Source organism: Diadema antillarum, unplaced genomic scaffold (genome assembly GCF_040938485.1).
Source record: "Diadema antillarum isolate AM-2024a unplaced genomic scaffold, OU_Dant_1.0 scf00000065, whole genome shotgun sequence".
In the NCBI taxonomy this organism is placed as follows: Eukaryota; Metazoa; Echinodermata; class Echinoidea; order Diadematoida; family Diadematidae; genus Diadema; species Diadema antillarum.
In genome coordinates, this window is record NW_027270954.1 from 1724308 (window position 1) to 1748934 (window position 24627).

General features: G+C 36.2%; 1 protein-coding gene across 1 annotated transcript; it reads left to right on the forward strand.

Annotated features, from left to right (window-relative positions):
- The first annotated feature begins 349 nt into the window (after nucleotides 1-349).
- Nucleotides 350-24074, forward strand: LOC139716430 (uncharacterized). The gene is given in 13 exon segments (XM_071627976.1): nucleotides 350-380; nucleotides 5996-6178; nucleotides 7363-7494; nucleotides 11026-11265; nucleotides 11929-12023; nucleotides 14451-14637; nucleotides 15173-15274; nucleotides 19449-19593; nucleotides 20530-20687; nucleotides 21075-21287; nucleotides 22330-22424; nucleotides 23582-23780; nucleotides 23953-24074. Coding segments are annotated over 13 exon segments (1902 nt in total).
- Nucleotides 24075-24627: the final 553 nt, after the last annotated feature.

Genomic DNA, 24627 nt, shown 5'->3' on the forward strand with positions numbered 1-24627 from the left:
CCCCCCCCCCCCACCCCCGCTCCCCCAACCCCGTTTGTCGGCCCCAGTGTAGCGAAGTAGGTACATGTGTGAGTACTCCTTATTAGTATACATGTGCTTTGGGTTTGTGTTGGTGTATGTGTGCATATATGTGAGTAAGTTAGATGGGTACATGTGTGTATGTTGGCATCCATATGTTTACTTGCATATGACAGGGGATATGTTTGTATGCAAGTATGTTTATTTTAAAATATTTTGTGTTTGTGTGTTTATGTGTATGTGTGCACTGTGTCCTTTCCTGTGTATATGTTTTTGTGACGCTTTTTTTTTTCGTAGTATATAGCAATGTGGAGATGACCAGATTACAAAGATGGAGGCATTCTGTGGCCGTGCCATGCAAAGTAGGCCTACTTCATTTAATGTTTCCGAATAGACCAACGCCTCGTGAGAAGATGAGACTAGTGACGTCATCAAGGAAACTGACGAAACAATGAAATATTTCGAGACGTTGTATCAGCATCGAATCAGTTTAGAAGACGACCTGTGAAATACATTCATGTACAGACAGTTACATGAAAATGACGAATTCATACATTTACATGAAGAGTACATCTGATATGTTTATTCCTGTACGTTATCAAATCTGTACTCGTGTACAAGTATGGGGTTAGTGTGAATTTCTTTCGTTGATAGGGAAAATAATGGATGGCATATCATATATATATATATATATATATATATATATATAATATTATGTTTGAGTGTGTGCGGATGTGTGTGTGTGTACACATTGCATGTTTGCATATAAAACATATACATAATGTACCTATGTTTTATTTCTAAAAAGCTTTGCCTTCTTCTGCGGGAAGTCTCACTTTTGCTTCCGTTTGTCTGTATGTTCAGTGAATCATAGAACCAAAGGTCCTCTTGTTAGTAAAATTTTGTGCTTTTATTGCGTGATATCTTAAATTATTTATCTCAGAAGTGTCTCAGAGATTTACAAAGTAAACACAATCACTAATATTTCATTCAGATGGTGGTTATATTTGCCTTCAAAACTATAGCTAAGAACTATAGCTAGTTCAGAATATCCAACGAAAATGAACACATAAGTGAAACAGTCAAAAATAGTTCATAATGTTCAACTCTTCACCATAGCTAATCGTAAATGCCTTCGTGCAAGGCAGATCACGGTAGGGAAACTTTTAAGGAAAAGACATAATCGATTCTCATGCGCATCCATGTTCTGATCAAACGTGTACACTTTACCAAGGCCTGTGGAAATTCATATATATGTGAGATATTTCGAAAAGAGATTGCACAGAACCCTGAAGATTTTTGAACCTCTTGAAGCATGATTACAGCTCTTAGATTCTATCTTACTTCAAGCAACGGCTGGCATGGTATTAAAAAGTATCAATAACATGACGCCAGCTATAAGTTCCATAGTTTATGACATAATCATATTTACTCTTGAGTCTTGCATAATAGCTGTTTATACGTAGATATTATCCTTGCTCAGAAGGCTACAGAAAACAACAACAACAACAAATACTACTGTAAACTCCACGAGTAAAATTAACAGAATACAGTATGTTGCTCTTAATGACTATAATTATGTTAAGGTAATTATAATACCTCTTTTATTTTTTTATAAGGTAATATTTCATGCTAATATTACCTTTAGAATTAAAACATTAAATTGATTATAACCGAAAATTGTTGTTCTTATAACATTTGTTGGTTTGGTTGTTTGTTTGTTTGTTTTCATGAAAATAAGATTCTCCAGAATAAAAGTTTAATGGTCACAAGCATACAATGCATTTCAGATGCGACAACTATATATTGTTTTGGCATAACTAGTCTCTCATTAGCTGGTACATAAAATGATCGCTCTTGAATATCTGTATTGGCATATGAATTCAAGAGGAATGGTGATCATTCCCATAAGAATATTCAAGAGTAATAATGATTTAGCAATGGTGACATATTACGGGGATACGTAAAATTATTTGCTTTTTCATAATATAGAGGAATCAATTTTGAATTTTCAGCTAAAAAAACCGGATAATATTCGTGATTCGAAAGGTTTGTTAAACATTATTATGAAGTAAAATGGGGTTTGTTAATCGGAATATGAAAACGATGTGCGGACTAACGAGCCTTTCTTTTTCGTATTAACAAACCTTCCAACAATCTTTTTGATTCGCATTCGCGAAACTTCGGAATAAGGAACTTTAATTTCATTTTTGTATTGGCAAACCTTCGGAACTTTTCGAATAACGAACTCTAACCACAGAACCAATGACAGATGTCTAAGAAGATATTGTCTATAGTTAAGTAGAAAAGTTATGTGACCATGGTTAATTTTGCTTCATAGCGAAATCTTATTAAGCTATAACTTAAATGATTTTCGTGTTGTTTTGATCAATGTAGATACCGGTCTTACTTAGATTGATTCTATGCGACCTTTCAATTACGATCAACGTATTAAAAGTCCATTAATACAGCAGAGAGTTTTCCTTGTAACAAATTACGCGCAATTTAACTTTCTTCACCGTACTAGAAGAGAGCAGAAAAGACAGTGGCCTTGTACTGCTTAGTGTCTGAAAAGCAGTCTTTGCCAACGTCACGTGCACCTTCCTCACATATCAAACATGACAGACTTACTGATACTCGACCAAAAATTTATGACAGCTTTTGTGTAGTTTTCATTTATGTGCTCAAAGTTTTAGTAATCGTGTGCCTTTCCTTAGTATGATTTTTTTAGCTGTCATTTATTTGTTAGCCTTTATCATCCATGTTATTGCCATGTTATTTTGGCAAAGCTATATCCAAGTCTCACGCATTCTGAGTGAGACCCAAGCATTTAGGGGTTGTCTCACGATCTCTCGCATGGCACCCATTTTTCTCACGCATCGGGCAAAGTCTGCAATTTGGGCCCATAATAAGGAGCATAGCTCAAACAATTGTCAAAGGATTAAAGTGATAGTTAAAATTGAAGGTATATCTTCCTTTTGCTTTCAAAATAAGTAAAAAATATTCACTTAAGTATGCACGTGATCGCACCATTAAGAGCTAAAAATTGAAAAATCTCCCTACCGTGGGAGGCCACGAGGGGGGGGGGGGGGACCCCTCCCACACCCTCGCATTCGCTCGCCGAGATGCCGAGTCATGAAAATCTCACTCGTAAAAATTTGTTGAACTTGGCATCCCTGTTTTGAACAATCAGTTCCATAATATGTACACATTTTTTGTTGCAATACATTATACGTTTTGTTTTCTTTGAATCTGTATCGATACCAAACAATGTTATTGGAAATAAAGTTTCATCCAAATTAAATTGAATTGAATTGAAAATGTGTAATGCAGATACATGTATATCCTTTACATTAATGGTAATGCATGTAAATGCATTAAGAGTGATACGTCTGTATTTATTTCTGTGTGAATACCCCCCAAAACGCATTAACATTTTATGCTGTCTGATCACGCCGATTAAAAAGTCTGTGATCCCACCATTAGGTGTCATTGATCAAGTTCTTTGCCAATTTAACTGTTAAAGGTCTGTTAGAAAAAAAGAAAGAAAATGAGCCGGGTTGTGAACATGACACCTTTTTTTTTTTTTAATGGTTTTCTCCGTTCAATTTGATTTACACATAGTAAAGACAAACAGTCCAAACTGTACTTTTACATCGAGTGTATAGAGCGATATTAAGAGAACGTATAGTAAATTTTAACAAAAATCGGACAATGCGTTCAAAAGTTCGGAGTGTTTATAAGCTTTGGTACCATCATCTGCGGACGAACGGGCAACAGTTCACGACGTCACTGCAGAAATATGATAGGAAGAAAACAAAAAGAGAATTCCACAAATCTCCTTTTTAAAATGAAAAGTAGGCATTTACATCCTTTGACATGTTACTGACATATTCTTCAAAGGGTAATACTATTTCCCCGGCTGTCTGAAAGAAGTAGGTCTATTTATTATTGATAGTGCTCTTTAATTACGCTATAGAAAAATGAAATTTTGCGAAATCCTCTACTCACCAAACCCCGCCTTCTTTTCAAACAGGCTGTTCCAAAGAATCACTGATGACTGTTCAGACTAGACATGGTTTTAGGCTTATCTATAATAAGCTTCTTAAAGTTTTTACTTTCAGTTCCAGTCGCCTCATGTACCACTGACTCCCACTGGCACTGGCATTGACACAGGCACTGCTTGTGTAAAAGTTGAAGCTGACCGGCGCATTCCTGCATCTGAAAGTTCCATACATAGCCTTTATAGACCATAGAGGGTACGTAATATCATTGTTACTCTTTCTAATGCTGTAATGCAAGGTAATCAGGAGCATTAGTGAATCTGAAGCAAAACTACAATAGAATTACATCATCAAGTATTATAAAGAGCGAAGTCCCGAGGTTACACAAAATTAATATGGCAATTTATACAGAAGGTAAACAAGGCATACACAAGAGATTGAGATGAACTCAACTCACTCAGTGAACACTACCAATGGACTATACTGGAGTATTGAAATGTTGATAAAAACTAGAAATATCACAAGACTAGAAAGAACAAATTACCTCACGGGTCGTTCAACTACAACTGCTGAGGGGAATTCCATCCTGATGCTGTATTAGTCGCTTAGTATATGAGAACAGAAACATCAGAGAAGTTGATCTGCGAAAATTTGGGAATAAGTCAGAAACGTAAAAATTTACAAGCTGTAAACGTTTTGAGAGAAAGGCAAATTGACAATAACGCTTTAATGCAGCTCTCCCATTGAACAAGTAGAAATGCACCGATTTTCCGTTTTTTCTTTAAAAAAAAAAGATGTCTTCAGACCTGTTTTTGTTATATGATAACATTAATGCATTTTGCGTGTCCTCGGTCCTGAGATAATACGTTGCATCTGAACTCAAATAACTGAGAACATCGACCATAATATTTTCTTTAACTATGCAAGGCGGAAAACTGGGGGCACCATCACTAAACACACTAAACAAAAGGATCTGAGTTTCACCATGATTCACCTCCAGCATCATCAAAGGTTATAGGGGTTCAGATTTCACAAACAAATATCTGTGAAAAACATGAGCAAAATCAAAATATGACTGGTAGGCCTATGCGAGCACACACAAGCAGACCCTAAAAAAAAAACAAGAATAACAACCCAACCACTTATGTATAGACGGGACTAGCAAGGGTGCTATCATTTAGAATTTACAGGCGGCGAGATGCTATCATGCATGATAAGCCTACACTTCAATACTGAATTTGAATAAAATTCAAAATATAGAATTGCACACAGAAATCCGTGACGCGGCAGCGAGACACTGAGCCTACTGGACCTAAAGTGGTGACACAACATCGGCTCCTACGACAATTGCTGCAGTCTTATTTTTTTTTCTGGAAGGACTTAGGGTTTGGATTAGGGTTGAGATAGGGGTTTTAGGTGTTGTTTAATGTGAGGATTAGGATTAGAGTTAGGATTATGTTTGTGGATAGAGTCTATGCTTGGCTTAGCGTGCATATATTTCATGGGAGCAATAAAAACTGTGGCAGGAGCAAATGTTATGGAGAAAATTATTTCAGTGCACGTACTTGGGGATGAAAGTAGACACAGTTAAATTGAAAACTCATGTTCAGTTATGGGTTGTACCTTGCATACCACTTTCCTACGTCACTAGACCTCCTGAGCTTATCATGGACTTGATGATTTACGAGGATGCTATAAAATGTTGCAGAGATAGGAAAGGGTATCAAACCTTACTTCATAGCGACATCGCACCCAGCTACAATGACGACACCAAATTCTAGAGGTGCTCAGAGAACCTTTTTGTATATGCCCTAAATTGGTGTTTTTATGCCACGTTAATGTTGAAAAAGTTAATTTTCGGCAATATTATATATATATATTTTTAATTCTGTTTTGTCTTGCATGATAATGTCGACCATGACTGTATTTGTCATTGGTAACATCCATTTGTTGTCACTTTCTGTTTTCCTCAGAGATAATTCCCGCAAGTGGAGGATCCAATTTTTCGTTCGAAGTTCCTCAGTGCGTCAAGGAGAAATGCCACGAATATCGGGGTGTGGTCATGCCGAACCACATGCCTCCTCGCGCCCTGAAAGCCTTGGAAAATTTAGACGTCCGGCCAGATGACATCTTTGTTGTCACCTTTCCGAAAGCGGGTAAGTTTGACCAATATATATAATTATTTCATCGAGAAGCCTGTCCTCACGGGTCAACGAGCCTTCGTGATGTGTGATGTTTTTGATTTCGTCGGGGATATCAAAATACATGACCTATCCGGCTATAGCAATATGTTGAAATAATTTGTGTGTGTTTTTTTTAATGACAAACATTTTGTCCGTTTGTACATTTCTGTTGTATAACTACAGAAAAGAAAGTATCTTTGATAATATACTTCTTGATATGTCAAGAGGGTTACATTATTGCGAAGGTTTGTTGATCTGAACTACACAAATTCCGTATACCTAGATGTTCATGAATCCAGAAATGACATAGCGTTACTTTATCCGATCAACGTGGCTTTATTCCCAAGGTTTATCAATCCCCCCCCCCCCCCCCCAAAAAAAAAAAAAAGAAGTGAAAAAAGTTTCGTTATTACGAACGTTTGATAATCTGAAAACGAATCAAAGCTCGTTATAGCAAAGGTTCAGTAATCTGAAAATAATAGGTTTATTATTTTTTTTTTTGTTCCGACCGTTCGTTATTCCGAAACACACGAATTCCCTATACTTTGATATTCGTGAATCGGAAAATGAAACAGGGTTCGTTGATTTGTGGCGATTTGTTACGCCGAAGGTTCGTTAGTTAGAAATAAAATATCGTTCAATATTCCGAAGGTTCATTGATAGGAATATGGAAAAAGTGTTATTCCGAAGGTTTGGTAATTTGAATGAAAACAAGATGCATACTAACGAACCTTCGGAGTTGCGAACCTCATTTTCCGCACCTCTGTTGTAACAATGTAATCTCATTGCAGTTCGTTTATTTAGATTTCCAAGTGATGATGCATGATTATGCAATCATCATTTTCATGGCACCTGTATGTGCTCATTTAGATGCGCATAATCGGGTCACGGGGGATCTCGTACTAATAAGTGGTTGCATTCGTTGAAAGTCCATTCGCTAGTAAGTCCATGAACTATGAACCTTTGTGAGAAACAAATTTAGACGCTCGATATCATTTCATGAGTTTGCCGTTCGTAGTCGGGAAGTTTAAATCAGAGCTGGGGACAGGGAGATGTGATGCGTTTTCCCGCTCAATCTCTGTATTGCTACTCTGTAAAACAATTAAAGAAAGGAAATACTGTGTGACCACATCTTTCATTGTCTTTTCCCCCGCCAGGTACCACTTGGATGCAGCAGATAATGCTACTCGTTCGTCATGAGGGGGACGTTACAAAATTAGCAGGAAAGCATTTGATTAAGACGGTTCCCTTCATAGACATTATCGATGTCTTTAATCATACTGATGTGAGTACCTAATACACTGAATTTACATTCTTTCGTTTACTACATCAAGAATGGGCAGACAGAGCTCTAGGAAACAATCTTTCAATTGCGATGTTCCTCAAGGCAATCTTCATAATGTACATAAATCATATAAATATGCTTCCAATGTTTTTTTTTTTTAACTGTGTCCCCACGACAAATGACTCATTCAATTGATCTTGATAGACAGTTTCGTCTAAAAAAAAAAAAAACTACACACACACACACACACACACACACACAATAAAAGTAGCCCTTCGTATAATTTGCAACGTATCTTGGTGAGCTCATTTTAATGTTTTAAAGATAACTGATCTTTATCGTCATTAGTAATTTCGTACCAGGGCAATCCCCCCCCCCCCCCCCGACTAAATACTGGTAAGTAAAAAGGTCAGGGTAAAGATTAGGGTTAGGGTTAGGTTTAATGGTTGAGTTTGGATTAGGGTTAGGATTAGGTTCAGGATCAGGCTTAGGGTTTAGGGGAAGGGGAAGGGTCTGGGATAATTGCCCAGGAGGTAATTGCCCTTGATTTATGCACAAACTCAGTTATAACTTATACCTGCCAGCTTTATTGGCATGCATGTGAAAAAGCAGCTCCTTTCACAAAAACTCAACTAGGACTATTTTTTAAATCAATTTACATATACATTAATCAAATTGTTGAACCAAGATTCTGGAAAAGCCCATGGGATAAGTTAAAATGGCCCCGTGTCTAAATTCTTTCAGAACTAATTAAATTAAACGTCCTTTTGAGCAATTTGCAAAAATTCATCTGAGGCTAATTATAAGACACGATGTTGTATAATTATGTTATCCCCACGAAAATCTAAATCTTTGCTGACTTCTAAATACGTCCAAAATAACCGGAATATCAAGCTTTTTTTTTCCTTGAACGTAAAAGGATTGCTCAGCCGCTCCCATCATTCATTCATTCTTGTTTTCGCCATCGACTTTTGTTTTATTTTCACACCATATTTTAAGCTTTTTCTTCTTCTCCTCCTCCCCCTCTCTTTCTTTTTCTTCTTTTTCTTTCTTTTCATCTACACAGCATCTTAGTGTTGGGATTGCTCTGGGGTGTTTGTTTTGAGCTAGTTAGGTTTCTATCCTTAGTTTCATTAATTCGCCTAGTTTGGGTTTGCAATTCCTTCCTTCAATATCTATGAATAGTAAATCAATTAGTGTTTTATTATCTTAAAGGGTAAAGGCATCCTTTACGCATTGCTTTGGCAGTAGTCCTCTGTATCATCACCATTCTGATATACTCAAAATACATTTTGTAGTCGCTTTCATACGTTCTTTGCCATTTGCATATAGGCCCTACACTTATAAATTTCGTCGATTGCACATTGCATGTCAATGTATTTATTTTCTGTAAATAATATTGATGTACATGTTTTCCTTGAAAAAGAAAAATGAATGAATGAATGGATGGATGAATGAATGAATGAATGAACGAATGGTCATCAAAGCGATATAAAAAAAAAGATATAGACGGATTTCATAAAAGAATATGATTGGGCATAATAAAGTTTATTACGGGCCATGATATAATATGTCAATAATTTTTATTGTCAAAAGGAACAGAAAAACAATCCAGACAGAAAACTCGTTTATGTTGCGTGCTAAAAATTAGAATCAACCCAACAACTACAACCTATGAATAGCAAGAACAGGGCATCAGTAGGAATGCTGTGTATCCCGCTGTTAATATTAAATCAAACTATGTAGCGCTTGTAGTAAACATTAAAGACTTGATAAATGGCTATGATTATGATAGGAGTTCAGTTACTCCGTATCCGAAAATATTTGCTGGTATCTTGAAAGACCTATAAAAGAGAACGTATTTCGAATAATGGCTACACTACAATCAATCCCCTCTCCTCTCAATCACCCAAACTTTGGATATCAGAGGTATCGGAACTACATGTAGGCCATACGGGGCGTCGGGAGGGGGGGGGGGGGGGGGGGTGTGGTCAGTTCTTACCTCCCCGCCTCACACACAGCATACTTCTCCCCCCTCCCGAAAAATTGATAAGAATGATAAAAATGAGGCCCCCGTGTTTTTTGCTTTTTATTTTATGAGGGAGGGATGGGGGTTGTCATCATATAAAGCAAAAAATTACACTTTTTTAACGATTCAGTGTTTTGTTCCCGATAGTAATTATTTGTATTTATATAATTTTGTCTATTTTTGTCCCTACTGAGGAATGTTATATCGGGGAGACGCAGAGGTGGGGAACCCTCCAACCAAATTTAAGTCAAATAAAATGTTTGGCCCATGTAGGCCTACTTGTGTGCCAGTAGGAGACCTGAATACGTGGTTCTCCCCACTGTTTTGCGTACTGAAGTTGTCATAAGAAATTGGGTAAAAACAACTGCAATATGATGTTCCTCTAAACAATTAGAATTAAGATATCCGTTAGAACTATAAGGGACTTTTGTATTAAAAAAAAAATATTCAAAGAGTCCGTCCCCCCCCCCCCTCTCTCTCTCAATACCTCTTGATTTTGCATTGGGCGCGCCAAAATTGCTTGTTCAACAATCCCACTTTTTTAAAATATTGGGACTTAAAGGGATCGTACAGTTTGGTTGAGACTTAATTCAGGTTTCTAACATTTTTTTGGTGAGATAATGAGAAACCTCTTATGAAATATGAAAGAGCATGTAATTCTATGAGGAATTCAACGTTTATTTGATGAAAATTGGTTTTGAAATGGCTGAGATTTCAAAAAAAGAGGATTCTAATAAAATGTGGGACCCACACTTTATTACGATCCCTTTGTTTTACTTTGTTTTTAGATGTTTGAGTCATTTCAAACCCGATTTTCATCAAATAAACTTTGAATTCCTCTTAAAATGGTATGCTCTGGACTATATCATAAGTGTTTTCTTGGTATCTCGCAAAAAGTTAAAAGCCCAATTCTCATCTTCACCAATACTGTACCATCCCTTTAAACAGTCGCCTTGTGGGAAGAAACACAACAGAAGAAATCCATCACAGCCCCCGCTCGGAAACAAAGTTCAGCATTTTGTTTTAATGCTAACACATTGACAATTGTATGTAATGGAAGCCATTACCCTAAAAACATTCGCATCGATCAAGGACGGTCAAATTTGCATTTTTAAAATTACCACTGTGTGATGTCATGACACTGTTTAAAATTTAAAATCTAATTTGTCATTTAAGACTAAAGACACATTTGATGTTTCTTTAACCTTAAATTACAAATGAGGTGTGGGAATCCTAGAAATTATCAGTGTCCCGGCTCCTTCCCTATTATACCCCTAATCAATTCTACCATAAAATACAATAAAGATATCGATGATACTGAGATATACTCATGTGTAAATCTTTCTTGTTTTTGTTATCTATATATGTGTTTAAGATGATCTTCAGTCGTTGTTTTGAATTCACTGTACATTAATCATTAACTAAAAACTGCAGGAGCTACCGTGCTTCTCTATAAACTAAACATGCTTTTATTAATTTGTTTCACTGTTCACTAGTACGACAAAGCTCCGTCGATAGCAGTTATGGCAAGCAAGATGCCGTCGCCACGGATGATGAAGTCACACTGCCGCCTGTCATGGCTACCCAAAGACATCCGATCGGACGACCCCAAAGCCAAGGTCATCTACTTGGCGCGAAACCCCAAGGATACCGCCGTCTCTCTCTTCCACTTCTGTCAATTCATAGAGACTCTTCCTCCCTACAAGTCCTGGGAAGTCTTTTTCGAAGAATTCATCAGCGATCGATGTTAGTAGCACTAAAGGAAAGAAAATAATCTAAGTAATCGAATCATAATGTTCTTTGAACACTAGTGTTTGGAGGAAGTCTGTTAGATTTGTAAACCTTGCTCTTTTATTCAAACGTTTTTTGGTTGTTTTTTTTTTAATACAAAAACTGACACTACCAAGAAGTCACGAACTTATGCATGCTATTTATTTGCCTATTCAATACGTTGACTGACAAATGGCGAAATGAGTTTGATCATTTCCTTTTTCCTAATACATGTACTTAGATTTTTTTTTATGCAGATATATGGAGCTTAGGAATATCTCTACGCAAACACCGACAAAATATACCTTATGGTCCTCAATGTTGTGAAACTAAAATCCTTAGATATCAATAATATTCTATGCGATTTTTATGTTTTAGACGATTACCGAAATCGTTTATCTTGTATTCTGACGTGTATGTATATCGACAGTTTATTCCTACGTTTTCTATAAAGCACTGACAAATATCGTTCTGTGAATGTCATAGTGTCCTGACTATGGTGCTCAAGCAATCTTTCGGAATAAATGATAAGCAATCCGTCAACATCATTTGTCAGGATTTGAAGAAGGAAATGATAGAAACGCGCCTTGAAATGGAATGTCCTTGTAACCTTCAATTTTGTTCTTGTTTGTCTTACAGCGGTTCTAGGGCCATGGTTTGATAACGTGCTCCCATGGTGGGAGAGACGAAACCATCCCAAAGTGCTCTTCCTCAAGTACGAAGACATGAAGAAGGTGTGTTTCCTGATAGAAAAAAATTCGTAATCTCTGTATTAATTTCCTTAGTTAAGAATTACAGTCCAGTTATTCAAGAGAACTCCGAATGATTTTTAGACTTTTTATAATTATTAGTTATATACAGGGTACAAAGTTTCAGAATTTACAGTGATTGGGATGAGAAATACGAATGCTTTCAAAATTCATAACAAATCGCACCACACAAGGAAATGATGGCATGGCAGCTTTACCATAGGAATACGTGAGTGGGGCTCAAGGAATCAAATTCCATTACAACACAGCTCGCTATACAAGTTCACTTGTGTTGAATTTATGCGTGCTTTCTTCTTTTGTTTAAACAAAACAAGAAAGCATGCATAGATTCAACATAGGTGAATTTGTTAGCCGAGCAGTTATTGTAATGAAATTACATTGCTATAATTTCTGAAGTAAGTGAGCCACCTGTGCCATCATCCTTGTTCAGCGTAATTTGTTTTTAGTTTTTCAGAGGATTGGTTTATCTGATCAAGGACCACAATAAATTCCACAAATCTGTACATGGAGGTATCGATTAATGTAAAAAATGATGTGAAATAGTGAAATTCGTCTAGACTTTCCCTTTAACTTTCCCTTCAACTTTCCCTTTAGTCTGATAAGAAAGAGTAAATCTTATGAGTGCAACTGTGAAAATTTTATCCAAATCAGATAAAAAATGAATTTGGCTCACTAAGTTTCACTAATTTCTGCACAACAGTTCTCGTCCAGTTTGACAAGGATATGCAAATGAGTTAGCTTATGATGTCATTACTTCACAATTTACCATTGGCTTAATCTATCGATCATGTAAAAAGAAATGACAAAATTCAATGTTTCTGTTATCAAAGTGTAAGACAAGATGTCATTCCAGATTGAATAACTTCAAAATGATGATCAGTTAGAAATATCAGGATTATTGGACTTGGGTGTCATTTTGCGTTTAAATGAAAAACTGGAAATTTCAAAAGTTTATATACAAACTATATGGCAAGTTATGAGGGATGACAGCACCTCCTCACTATTTGCATATTCATACTGACTGTTCAAGAACTGCTTCCTGAAAAATTAGTGAAATTTCAATATGTCATAACTTCCTTATTTTTCACCTAATTTTGATCAAATTTTCATTTGAAAGAAAGATTTTATTCAGAGGGGTGAAGGTTCAGATGCGAGTTTCTTCACTTTGTCTCCCTGTACAAATTAAATTTGTTAAGATCGCCTTGCAGAGGGAGACAAAGAGAAGAAACTCGCATCTGAAATTTTCATTGTTGTGCTAAACAATTTTACTCCTTCTTTTCAGAATATCTTTAACCTACACTGGAGTTATCCTTTAAGGAGAGCAGTCAGCCAACGAGTTATGGGTGGATATGTAGATGCTTTATGTATATAGACGAATGTGTATGTATAATTATGTAAAGGACCTACCTGAAGGCACACAATGGTTTGATGATAAATTTGGTATTACTTTTTTATTCACAGTACTTTTCAACTCTTTTTGTCCATTATTTTAGCTGTATAGATATACCACTCATAAACATATCTTACAGCCTCATTATCTATCAAATCATCGTATAATAACTCCACAAAAGGATAGATATTGCGCAATCTTTTGCCGGCTGTACGCCATGTTATGATAACTTGATTTATTATCATGCAACGTACGGATTTATAGATATTCAGGGTAATTGTGAATGACTAGATCGTGGGATCTGTCACTTCTTATTCCGGGTGTGCGTCTTCACTTTGTGGTGTTTCGTTTTTCTGTTTCTTTTTGTTTACATAGTGTAAATTACACTGTGCATACACAGTGATGTGGTCATTTACAGTGTGTGGTATCAAAATGAATTTCCAAACATTTCATAAATACTTGGCACCAGATAATGAATTCTAATTTTTTCTAAAAATGGAAAAAAAATCCCTCATGTCTGAGGGGAGATACCCCCTCTTATAACCTTCACTCGACCTCAATTTCTGAATACATGTATTCCACCCAAAATGTGCACTAGATCGTTCATTTTTAATTCTAAAAATATTACGACCCCATCGTGTGGCCGAGGGATACCTCTATTCACACCCAAACTTCCATAGATTTTGCACAAAGTGAAAAAAGTTAATACAGTGTACCCTAATACATTGTAGCCGTTCACATTTTTACGCGAATATTTATTTTGTTTACTTTTCGAATAAATATGTAAAATTCTTTTCAGTGGAATTTCAATCCTGAAAATACAAAATGCACACCCCTAATACATTCCCCAATCCAGAAAAAAAAAAAGATCGAAGCCTCTGCCTAAATGTCTTCCATGCTTCACTATTTTTCCTCTCTAACTTGAAAGATTACCTGAAAATATATCAAAGGATTGAATAAAACACCCAAAAAGTAACTTTAAGCCTAATTATCTGATCTAGGATCACCGTGGAACAGTGGAGCGGGTGGCACAATTCATGGGGAAGTCCCTTACTGATGACGTCATCGATCGAATTGTTGAGGCCTCAAGTTTCGGCGTGATGAAGAAGAGCAAGAGTTCTAACCCTGACTCCCTCCTGGCGAGAGTGGGCCTGGCTCGGAAGGAGCAGTCTTCGTTCATGCGGAAAGGTATTGTCAATTTTATTTTTTTGTGTTATATGCGTCCATAAAACATGCACAATATTTACAGGCAAAATATGCTTGCCCAACAAATGGCAAATCACAGGCCGATATTACGTATGACTTTAATACGGCAAACGAATAAACGCAGTGATAACCCCCCCCCCCCCCAAAAAAAAAACAAAACAAAACAAAACAAAACAAAACAAAAACAAAAACAAACAAAAAACAAACAAAAAAAAAACTGTACGGATGTAAGTCTTCATAGCTTCTCCACTACAACTATCAGTTATGCATTTTCCTGAAACTGTCAGAGATGAACGTTGATACTTCAAGGTTTAATTATATGAGGACAGCGACGATTTGTATCAAGCTGTTTATCAGATATGACACATTGTAGTTCCCAAACTGGTGTTTATGCATTACCATGGAAGTCACTCGGACACTTCTATATCTAAATCGGTACCTGTACCTGTCTTCATAAATACATATTTTTGCGATTGACGGTGATCGCGATATTTTGTCGTTGTTTTCGTTTTGTCAGGTGCTATAGGTGACTGGAAAAATTACTTCACCGAAGACCAGAACCGACGATTTGACGAACTCTACGCCGAAAAAATGAAGGGGACTGGCCTTGAATTCCAATTTGAATGAATTATCTGTTTCTGTGCAGAAACAGATTGAACAGAGACAGATTTTGAATAAATTATCTCTTTCTTTTGTGTTCAGGTTTATTCACCATTGTGTAGTGTGCATATGTTTAATACGATAAATTATCGCTTATGTATTTTATGTAATTCCTATACAAAGTTTACAAAGATTTCAGAATCCCTGTAGAAAGTGAATTATCATTCTTTTCGACAATAGAATTGAGCTTTCTCTACATGGTCTCCAGGTATATAAGTATCCTGATGAGTAATAGACGTTGTCTTGATCCATTATACACTTGATATGACTGTAGATGAACTTCGAATTGTTTTCTTCTTTTACAATGCACTTGTTTGCCTTCAGGAGTATGTTGCGATTACAAAATAAAGTATATCATCACAATTTAATAACAACGATCTGGTGAAAGGCTTTGTGCAAATTTAGCCTATGTATATCTTGTGCAGTATTTATTAACATCTCTCCAACTAACCATAGTTTTGCAGATTTTCTCAGCAATTTTGGGAAAAGAAATACGAAGCTATAAGCTCTGAAAATGCATTTCAATAAGCCAGTTCGGAGTTCCACTCTGCGCATGAGCAGAAAAAAGGTCATTCGGACCAACAGGCACGTTGGTTTGTAAAGTCACTGGGATAAGCGTCTGTGATGTATTATTATGTATAATGATTATTCATGTAATCCTTTTAAATGCTGCTTGCCAGCACATCCACCTGACAGCAAAAGTGGTATTTGGCAATATCGATAGAAAGAGGTTGTTCTTACATTCAATGTAAGATAATGAAATGGATGCTTTCCCAAGTGTTAATTGACGGATCATTCTGGCCATCTGGTCTATGCGAGTTCATTCTTTGTTTAAGCAGGATTGATGAATACCATAAACCGTTGCGTAAAGCTTATGCATTATGTCGCTCTGAAAACGAGTGAAGAGCCCCTTAACCGACTGAGAAAAAAGCAAGGTCATTCGGACCAATGTGCCCATGAGCTAACTCCGAACTGGCTTATTGTGGAGGGACAAAATCTAAGTCTTGACAAATAAGATATAAAAAAGAAAATATGGGATTACCGCATGTACTTGCTGCTCATGTCTGCTGCACAGTAACCTGCGTCACCGGAAGTGCCCAAGTCGACGCCGAAAGTGTGATCCTTCTTTACCTCAGCGTGTTACGGGTTAATGCGTAAGATCACCTCATTCACTGGCACCTACCGTACGTCCAGCGGACGGAACCGACCACCAGCGACGAAATGTTTACATTTATGATATTCGATAGGGGCAATCACTTGCGTGTGTACTCAATACGATGGCCTTACGATAGCCTTAAGTTTATAAGGACACTAGCAAACTAAGAGAATGTTATCTTACTTCAACAAGTAACTTTCTTTAGCCAGAAATATATACAAAGCTTAATAGTTATCGTTTTAAGTACGTCGCAGAACAATAACTAATGCTCCTATGAACAAAAGTTTTAAATAGATCACAATTGATTTGATATTATCACATCAACTATGTATGTACAATACGTGTAATGTTCTCGGGTAACATGCATTTACATAGTGAGTTATTGCAATATGTGTCTAAATTAGGGTATTGTTGAGAAACAATAGGCCTAACCTTATAGATGCCTGTGTTTACTTAGGATTGCTTTCTTAACATATTCCATTTTTCATATAAATCAATATCAAACAACACCTAAGAACCTTTTGATTGTCTTGTGTACCAAATATGAGATAAGTTGGTGTTTTTTTTTTGCCTCTTAGAATATCACACATGACTAAAAATATATTTCAGCGTATTGTTGTAACGACAATGTCATATTGCATGTCATACAGCCAATAAGAAAAAAGCTGGGGGTGTTTCGTATAAATCTAAAGCCGAACTAAGTATTTTCAACATCGTGTTTGCCGTTGTTTTCAGTTCATTTCGACTTCTGCAATATAGGCCAATATGTCAACTTGGTATTCTCTTTGTACGATTAAAAAGAAATAGCCAGGAAAGTAATCCTTAATCCTTCATTGATTATGTAATAATACTGTTACGTTTTTTATTACCTGGGGTAATTTGTCCTTTGTTGTGCTTTGTTGTCCTGCGACTCTTAAAAGTAGGAGGAAACGCATTCAATACAAATTGTGTGTATTACTTACCTTTTTTATTTTTGAAGTGATATAATTTGATTGTGTTTATCCCTTTAGAACATTCTCGGAAGTTAGACTGGTACACTTGCGCATTGTGATGTATTTTTTTCTCGTTTGCTGGTATCGTTTTTGTAACCCGATGTCTTCTATCTTGTAACTGAATGGAATCAGTTCAATAAATCATATTAAAAAAAAAATGATGTCTGTGAATCAAGACACATCATTTGAATTACCGAGATATTTCAGCAATATGTCTGTCACAAACCTAGATATATGTGGGTCATACGAAAGTCATTGAAATTACTTTATTGCTGTAATGCACCGATGCGCAGCATACTTATCGTTATCGCTTACCAGTTCAGAATGCAGAGGACGGAGAGCCTTGGGGGTGCAGCTCCCACACTTCTGACAAAAACTCCGATTAAAGTCAGGAATTAAAAAGCACAAGAAAACCCATTTTCAAGATTCTTTGTTTGCTTCGTTTTCTTAATCTTAGAAGATGGCTGGATAACCTCTTTTCAGCTATACACGAACAGGTTATTGGCGGGTCCTGTTGAATGCGAAGCGGATCACTTTGCCAGGTTTAAAGGGATGGTTTAATTCTGGTTGAGATTGGGTTCAGGTTTCCCATGCTTCTGAGGGAAAATGAAATATTCATAACTTTTATGAAATATTAAAGGGATACGATTCTAAGAGGAATGTAAGGTTATTGAAAAAATGGTTTTGGAATGGTTGGGAAATCCAAAAACAAAGATGGGTACCAACTTTTATCAGGACCATGTTGTATTACTTTGTTTTTGGATATATCAGCCATTTCAAAACCGATTTTCATCAAATAAACCTTGAATTCCTCCTAGAATGGTATGCTCTTTAACATTATCGAGAGCTTTCTAGCTATCTCCCAAAATTATTAAAATGTAGAATTTCTGCCTCAACCAAGATCATGCAATCTCTTCAATATGTACTCTGCTCTTTTGGATTAATAAATGGAGAGAGAAGAGAACTTGCGTTAATGAGTTGTGATTCTCTCACGCACGGGACCTCCAACAAAAACAAAACCAACCTGACAAAAAAAAAAACACAAACAAACAAATGTTTCGCGGTTCCTATTATCTGTACGAGTATGACAGGCAAACACTCAAGGAAACAAATAATACGATTTTCTTTTTTAAATATGTGAAATCATTGCTCTCATGCATGTTCCCCTCAGCTTTGGGGTTGACATTGTGTGTTTGTCATGTTAGAATGCCCTTCAGTTGTGAAAAATGAAGATTAACAAAAAAACAGTTAAATTGAAACATTCATTTTTGCTCTCTCGACTCTACAAACTTAAATAAGAGGTCATCGTTATGGACTTCGACGCCCTGTTGTAAGTATGCTATCATGCGTAGAAAAGGGAGAAAAGTATTTGATCATAAAAAAGAAAACCCCTTTTCTAGTGCCTCATCGCGTGCATACAGATTCATGATCATGTTACCATGGTGAAAACATTTAAGAGATAACAACCCGTATATTTTGTAGATAATTCATCAAATTGCGAAATTTTGCCTGGAGGCTTTACATCAACACGTATGCCAACATTTACCGCAGGCCATGGTCATCGGATGCCATGCACGTACGCCTTGCCTTCTCGTCCAGACCTACCCGTATATTGTATTGCTTGTGAGTTTGGCAACGAGAAAAGGTTTTCTGCGCCGGAGTGAAGGGTGCTCGCTGATTCCATAGCAGTCTGTGTATCTCCATCCCAACCGCTACTACAATTGTGGCATCCAGAATGGAAGGTAAATCTGTAGTTGTTGTATTTCATTTTTTATCATTGTGTATCATGTATAGACCATTGTATCGCTTCTACTTTACCTCTCCTAGTTCACTTCATTATATCCCATTCCATGATACTTATACTGACGCTGAAATTCACTTTTGTAATTTTGAATGGCATGAGATTTTCCCCAAGGCATTGCTTTATGCTTATAATCATGTCATAGGAGTTTCTGAAAGTGACGAACCCATCTTTTCGTTCGAAGTTCCTGCGTGTGTGAAGGAGAAATGTTGCGAATACCGAGGCGCCGTTATACCAAATCACATGCCTCCTCGCGCCATAGAATCCGTGGAAAATATGGAAGTACGGCCTGACGATGTTTTTATTATAACTTATCCGAAGTCAGGTGAGTTTGTGAACGATTTAGTACCTACCTCAAACGACGTTTAACTAGTATTGATATGCTACTGTTGGCCGAACTTTCCTTTCGTACTTCTGCTATCATTCCTGAGCACGTACAATAGCCTATACCTAGGACCATCCAAGAGCTATATGATTAGAATTCAAGTCGTAAATAACACAAACATTCCTTCTTTACGATTAGGTTAAGTTTGACTTACATGATCTCGTTTGGGATTTTATGGAGCAATCGTATGCTTTTATGGGATTCTATCACAGACGTATGATTTTGTTCCTAAAGAAACATAATGTACGTGGAGACCACTAATATTTTTTTTGTGGATAATCACCTACAGTAGTTTCTATATGATAATTGTATGCAAAGTAAACCTTTTTTTTTTAGCCTGAAACTAATATTATATATATATATATATATATATATATATATTTTTTTTTTTTTGGGGGGGGGGGGGGGGAGGCTAAACTACTTTATTGGCAATACTTCGTCAAATATATAAATTCTCAACTGCAAAACTGACATACTATCTTAGATTCTTCAATTATGACTTAGGTGTGCTTCTGGTGGTATAACGCAGATACACATGAACCCTCTTCGCGAATTGCATAGGCCTAGTATTTATTTACCTTGTTATTAACGAGGACGGCAATGCTACCCCGAACTATTATACAATCACTTCTAATTCACAAATGAAAATTAGCCTAGAACGACTTCATATGTCAATCAGATATATCAAAACCGCGTTTACTCTGTAGCCTATTCTAACAGATATTCATCCCTACCAAGTGTGTGTGTGTGTGTGTGTGTGTGTGTGAGTATGTGAGCCTATTCTGATAGCTGTTAAACTTGAATTGCCTGTGTGATGTGTACATGCATGTTTTACAAAGATTTCATTCGGTAGCCGTTTTACACATCTTTCCCCTCCAAGTACCACTTGGATGCAGCAGATAATGCTGCTCGTTCTCCACGAGGGGGACGTTACAAAATTAGAAGGGGAACACATAATGGACGTGGTTCCCTTTCTAGATATAGTCGACATATTCAGATACACTGATGTAAGTATACTGAACACTTAAAGATAATCTTGTACTTTCCATAATATTCTGCATCACTGACACTATTAGCCATATTCCAATCTAGAAAAAATATCATCGTGCATATAAGACAGGATATGGAAATTAATAAAATGAGACGAAATGCATACATTATTGTTAACCTATATTTATTTACCCTAAAAGAAGAATGAATATATATATATATATATATATATATATATATATATATAATAAGGTGATTTTCTTTTGATATAGATGAATGCTTCGCATAGTTCCTTTTTTAACGTTTCTTATTGAATGACATGAATCTGGAATTAGGCTACGTTTTCTCATGAAATGCATCAACCATTAAGCTTTTGGTTGTACGTTTCCTTTAGTTGAGCAAAGCTCCACCACTTGCCGACTATGATTGTGAAAGACATGCCATCCCCAAGGATGTTAAAGACTCATCGGCGTCCAGACTGGCTGCCCGTGGACATCAGATCAGACGACCCCAAAGCTAAAGTCATTTACGTGGCAAGGAATCCAAAGGACACCGCAGTGTCTTTCTACCATTTTTGTCAGCTGAAAGGACATCTGCCGTCCTACGAGACTTGGGACATCTTTTTTGAGCAGTTCATTGCTGGAAGAGGTAAGACGTGCGCCTAAAATATACACATTTGAAATTAGCAAAATGATAAAACAAATGCGTACGAGTAGTTCCAACGAAAAGTAAGATTTCAATCCTGGAAAATGTCTTTTTCAAAACGGCATGATATTGAAGAATGTCACCTTGAAAATGCAGTTATTTATTCTGTGTATTATAAACAATAAATCAATAGAATTGAATGGTAATCATTTCCGTTTACATATCTTTACTGTATATTTCTTAGGTAATGACAAGCTTGCAAGCACTTGCTAGAAAATTCCATTCGTCCTCTTTGCTCTTTCCTATATATTTCAATTTTTGCATAATTATGATTAATCACTTGTTTCTTATCTTGGTGCTGGAAGGGTGGTCAAAGACAATACTTGCTTTCATTATGAGGAGTGATCATATTTTTCATGACATTTATTCCATAGGATTAGTCTTCTACGCAAAATTTGACATGCTTTCGAGTTCAAAACATCAATCATGCCTATCACCCTTTGTATTTCCATCCCATATGTGTATGTGTGTGTTTGTGTGTGTGTGTGTGTGTGTGTATGTGTGTGTGTGTGTTGCATGAGAAAGCTGCTCTACGGACTACTTCCTCAGGACATTTCCTGTCCTGATGTGCATACATGCTGCTATTCACCTTCAAAGTCAATCGAAATGCTTTACAAGGTCTATAAAAAAAAAATCATTATTATTGGAATTACCAAAGAGATCCGACTTTGATCACTAGAAACCTTGCAGTACATATGTTATGAAAAAGTATTTTAATGGGAGTGTACTTTTTACATGTTTTATGCAATGTACAGGTACCTGCTTTTTCTACGTTGTAATATAGGATGGAAGATTTGTAAAGCACTGACATAGGCTTTCTGAGCACTACAATTCTCACAGAATCTTTTCAGAGATATAAAGCATGCATTTTTCAACAGATAGGAACAAACCGCGAAGAATGAGCGCATTCCGTGCATCTCATTTTGCTTTATAATTAGAGCTGTGATTTTTTTAAAATAGATAATGGCATTTTTTCTTCTTTCAGGTCCGAGTGGATCCTGGTTTGAAAATGTCCTACATTGGTGGAGAAAAAGGAATCATCCAAACGTGCTCTTCCTCAAATACGAAGACATGAAGAAGGTATGATGTGAATTCAGGGAATGCAGTGACGCAAAACAGCTCAATATAATGATATTGTATATACAATTATACCAGTAGACATATATGTATATATGATTATATATATATATATATATATATATATATATATATATATATATATATTCGGACAAACATACATAGCGGGAAAACAGAAGTTACTCCGTTAAATTGTCATGCTTTACACCAACAGTTTATTTTTTACCCATCCCTCCCCCTAATATAATATAATATAACATAATAAAATATATAATATATATATATATATATTATAATGTATATATATATATATATATATATATATATATATGTATATAATCCCTGTCGTATACTAGTATATCATGCAAAGAACAACTGCATTCTCCCAAGTGCAGGTTTTATTATCATCTAGAGTAAAGGTGAAGGTGAAATTGGAACGGGAGACCAGCATCTTGTACTTTGGCATAACTCTACATCAAATTTAGTGGTTTAACATGTAATAACTTTGCAGGTATACCTACAACGGGATGTAATGCTGAAAAAAAATGAAAATAAGGATAAGGCACTTTACTTTAGATGTTGTCACGTTTTCAAAATACAACTTTCTTGTGGTGAACACGATGTAATTTGGAAGAAAATGTGTAGTACATTTTGTCACTATTCCAAGTGCCAAATCTAATTACTGGTACTTGAATATATCTATGAAGGCATTAAAGTTGATTGCCTTTGTAGAAAACAACGAAATATCACAAATGCATAAAAGGATACACACCTCGCGAATTTAAAATTCGTTGAAAGGCGAAGAGTGAATAGAAAAGGGGTAGCCACAGAAGGGGGAAAATAACAATTGCATCTAAAGTGGAAACCTCATGAATGCGAGTTTGATTATTTGAAAATTTCTTATTGTTTTAATATGGTCGTAAAACAGAAGACTATACACAATCAGCATTCTCAGAAAAATTACGTATTTTCTAACAATCCACTGAATAAATTAAAAAAAAAAGTTGATTAGCTTTTTTTTTTTTCAAGAGTTTGCCAGACCGGTTAATTTCATTGTTTGTTTGGTGTTTTTTTTTTTTTCATCATGAGGGGAAATTACTTGGTAACTATGAAAGCATTAATGAAAACTAATTCGCAAGTGTACATTATTGTAATTTAAGGATCATCGTGGAGCGGTAGAACAGGTGGCCAACTTCATGGGGAAATCCCTCTCTGATGACGTCACAGACTGCATCGTTGAGGCGTCCACCTTTAGTGCGATGAAGAAGAGTAAAAGTTCCAATCCTGATTCACTAACTACAGATGATCTTGCCACGAGCGAAAGCAGCAGCAAAACTGGATCGTCATTTATGAAGAAAGGTAGGCCCTATATAATATCTGCCGTACTGATAAGTAAATCAATATGATTAGATATATATATATATATATATATACATTAATAACTATAGCCCAATATGTGTATGAGATCCGTTTCTCTGTCGATAACGTCAGGGTGAAATAATGATTGTAAATGGCTGACATATCTTCTCAGGTGCTATCGGAGACTGGAAGAACTATTTCACAGTAGACCAGAACCGGCGATTCGACGAACTTATATCAAGGAAATGGCAGACTTCGAGCTTGAATTTCAATTTGAATGATTTTCGTGGTTGATATATATTTTTTTCCATCCAGGCTGTCAACATTCCATTGAGGACACTGCTGTCGCTATGGAAAAACTACGATTGTATGATTTTTATAATTTTTCCTAAGTGTGTCTTATGTGAGAAATCTATACTACCAGCAGCTGTAACGTTTCAGTTTTGAAAGTACAATCCATGACATTTTTTTTTTCGAACAAGTGTCCTTTAACGTAATATCCGCTTTCATCCATTTATATGTCGGCATTTAATCTACCAAACCAGTATAAAAAAAAGAAAAAAAAAGAGAGGATCATGAACATACATGTGTAGGTGGAAATGTGATCTACCATCTCAGATGTAACTATGGAACGTTATATTAACCTACTTTTCCACAAAATAAAATGACTATAGACCTGGTATGGAATGGCTATGTAGGAATGAAACCTGCTAGAGTGTAAACATAATTCGTGATTCTAGCAGAGAGCTTGTAGCGACAACTTTAATCGCCGAAATCCTTGTTAATGGAATAGTGTGAGTACAGGCATTTCGAAAACCTGTAAGAGAGATGCTAATGATGCTGTTTC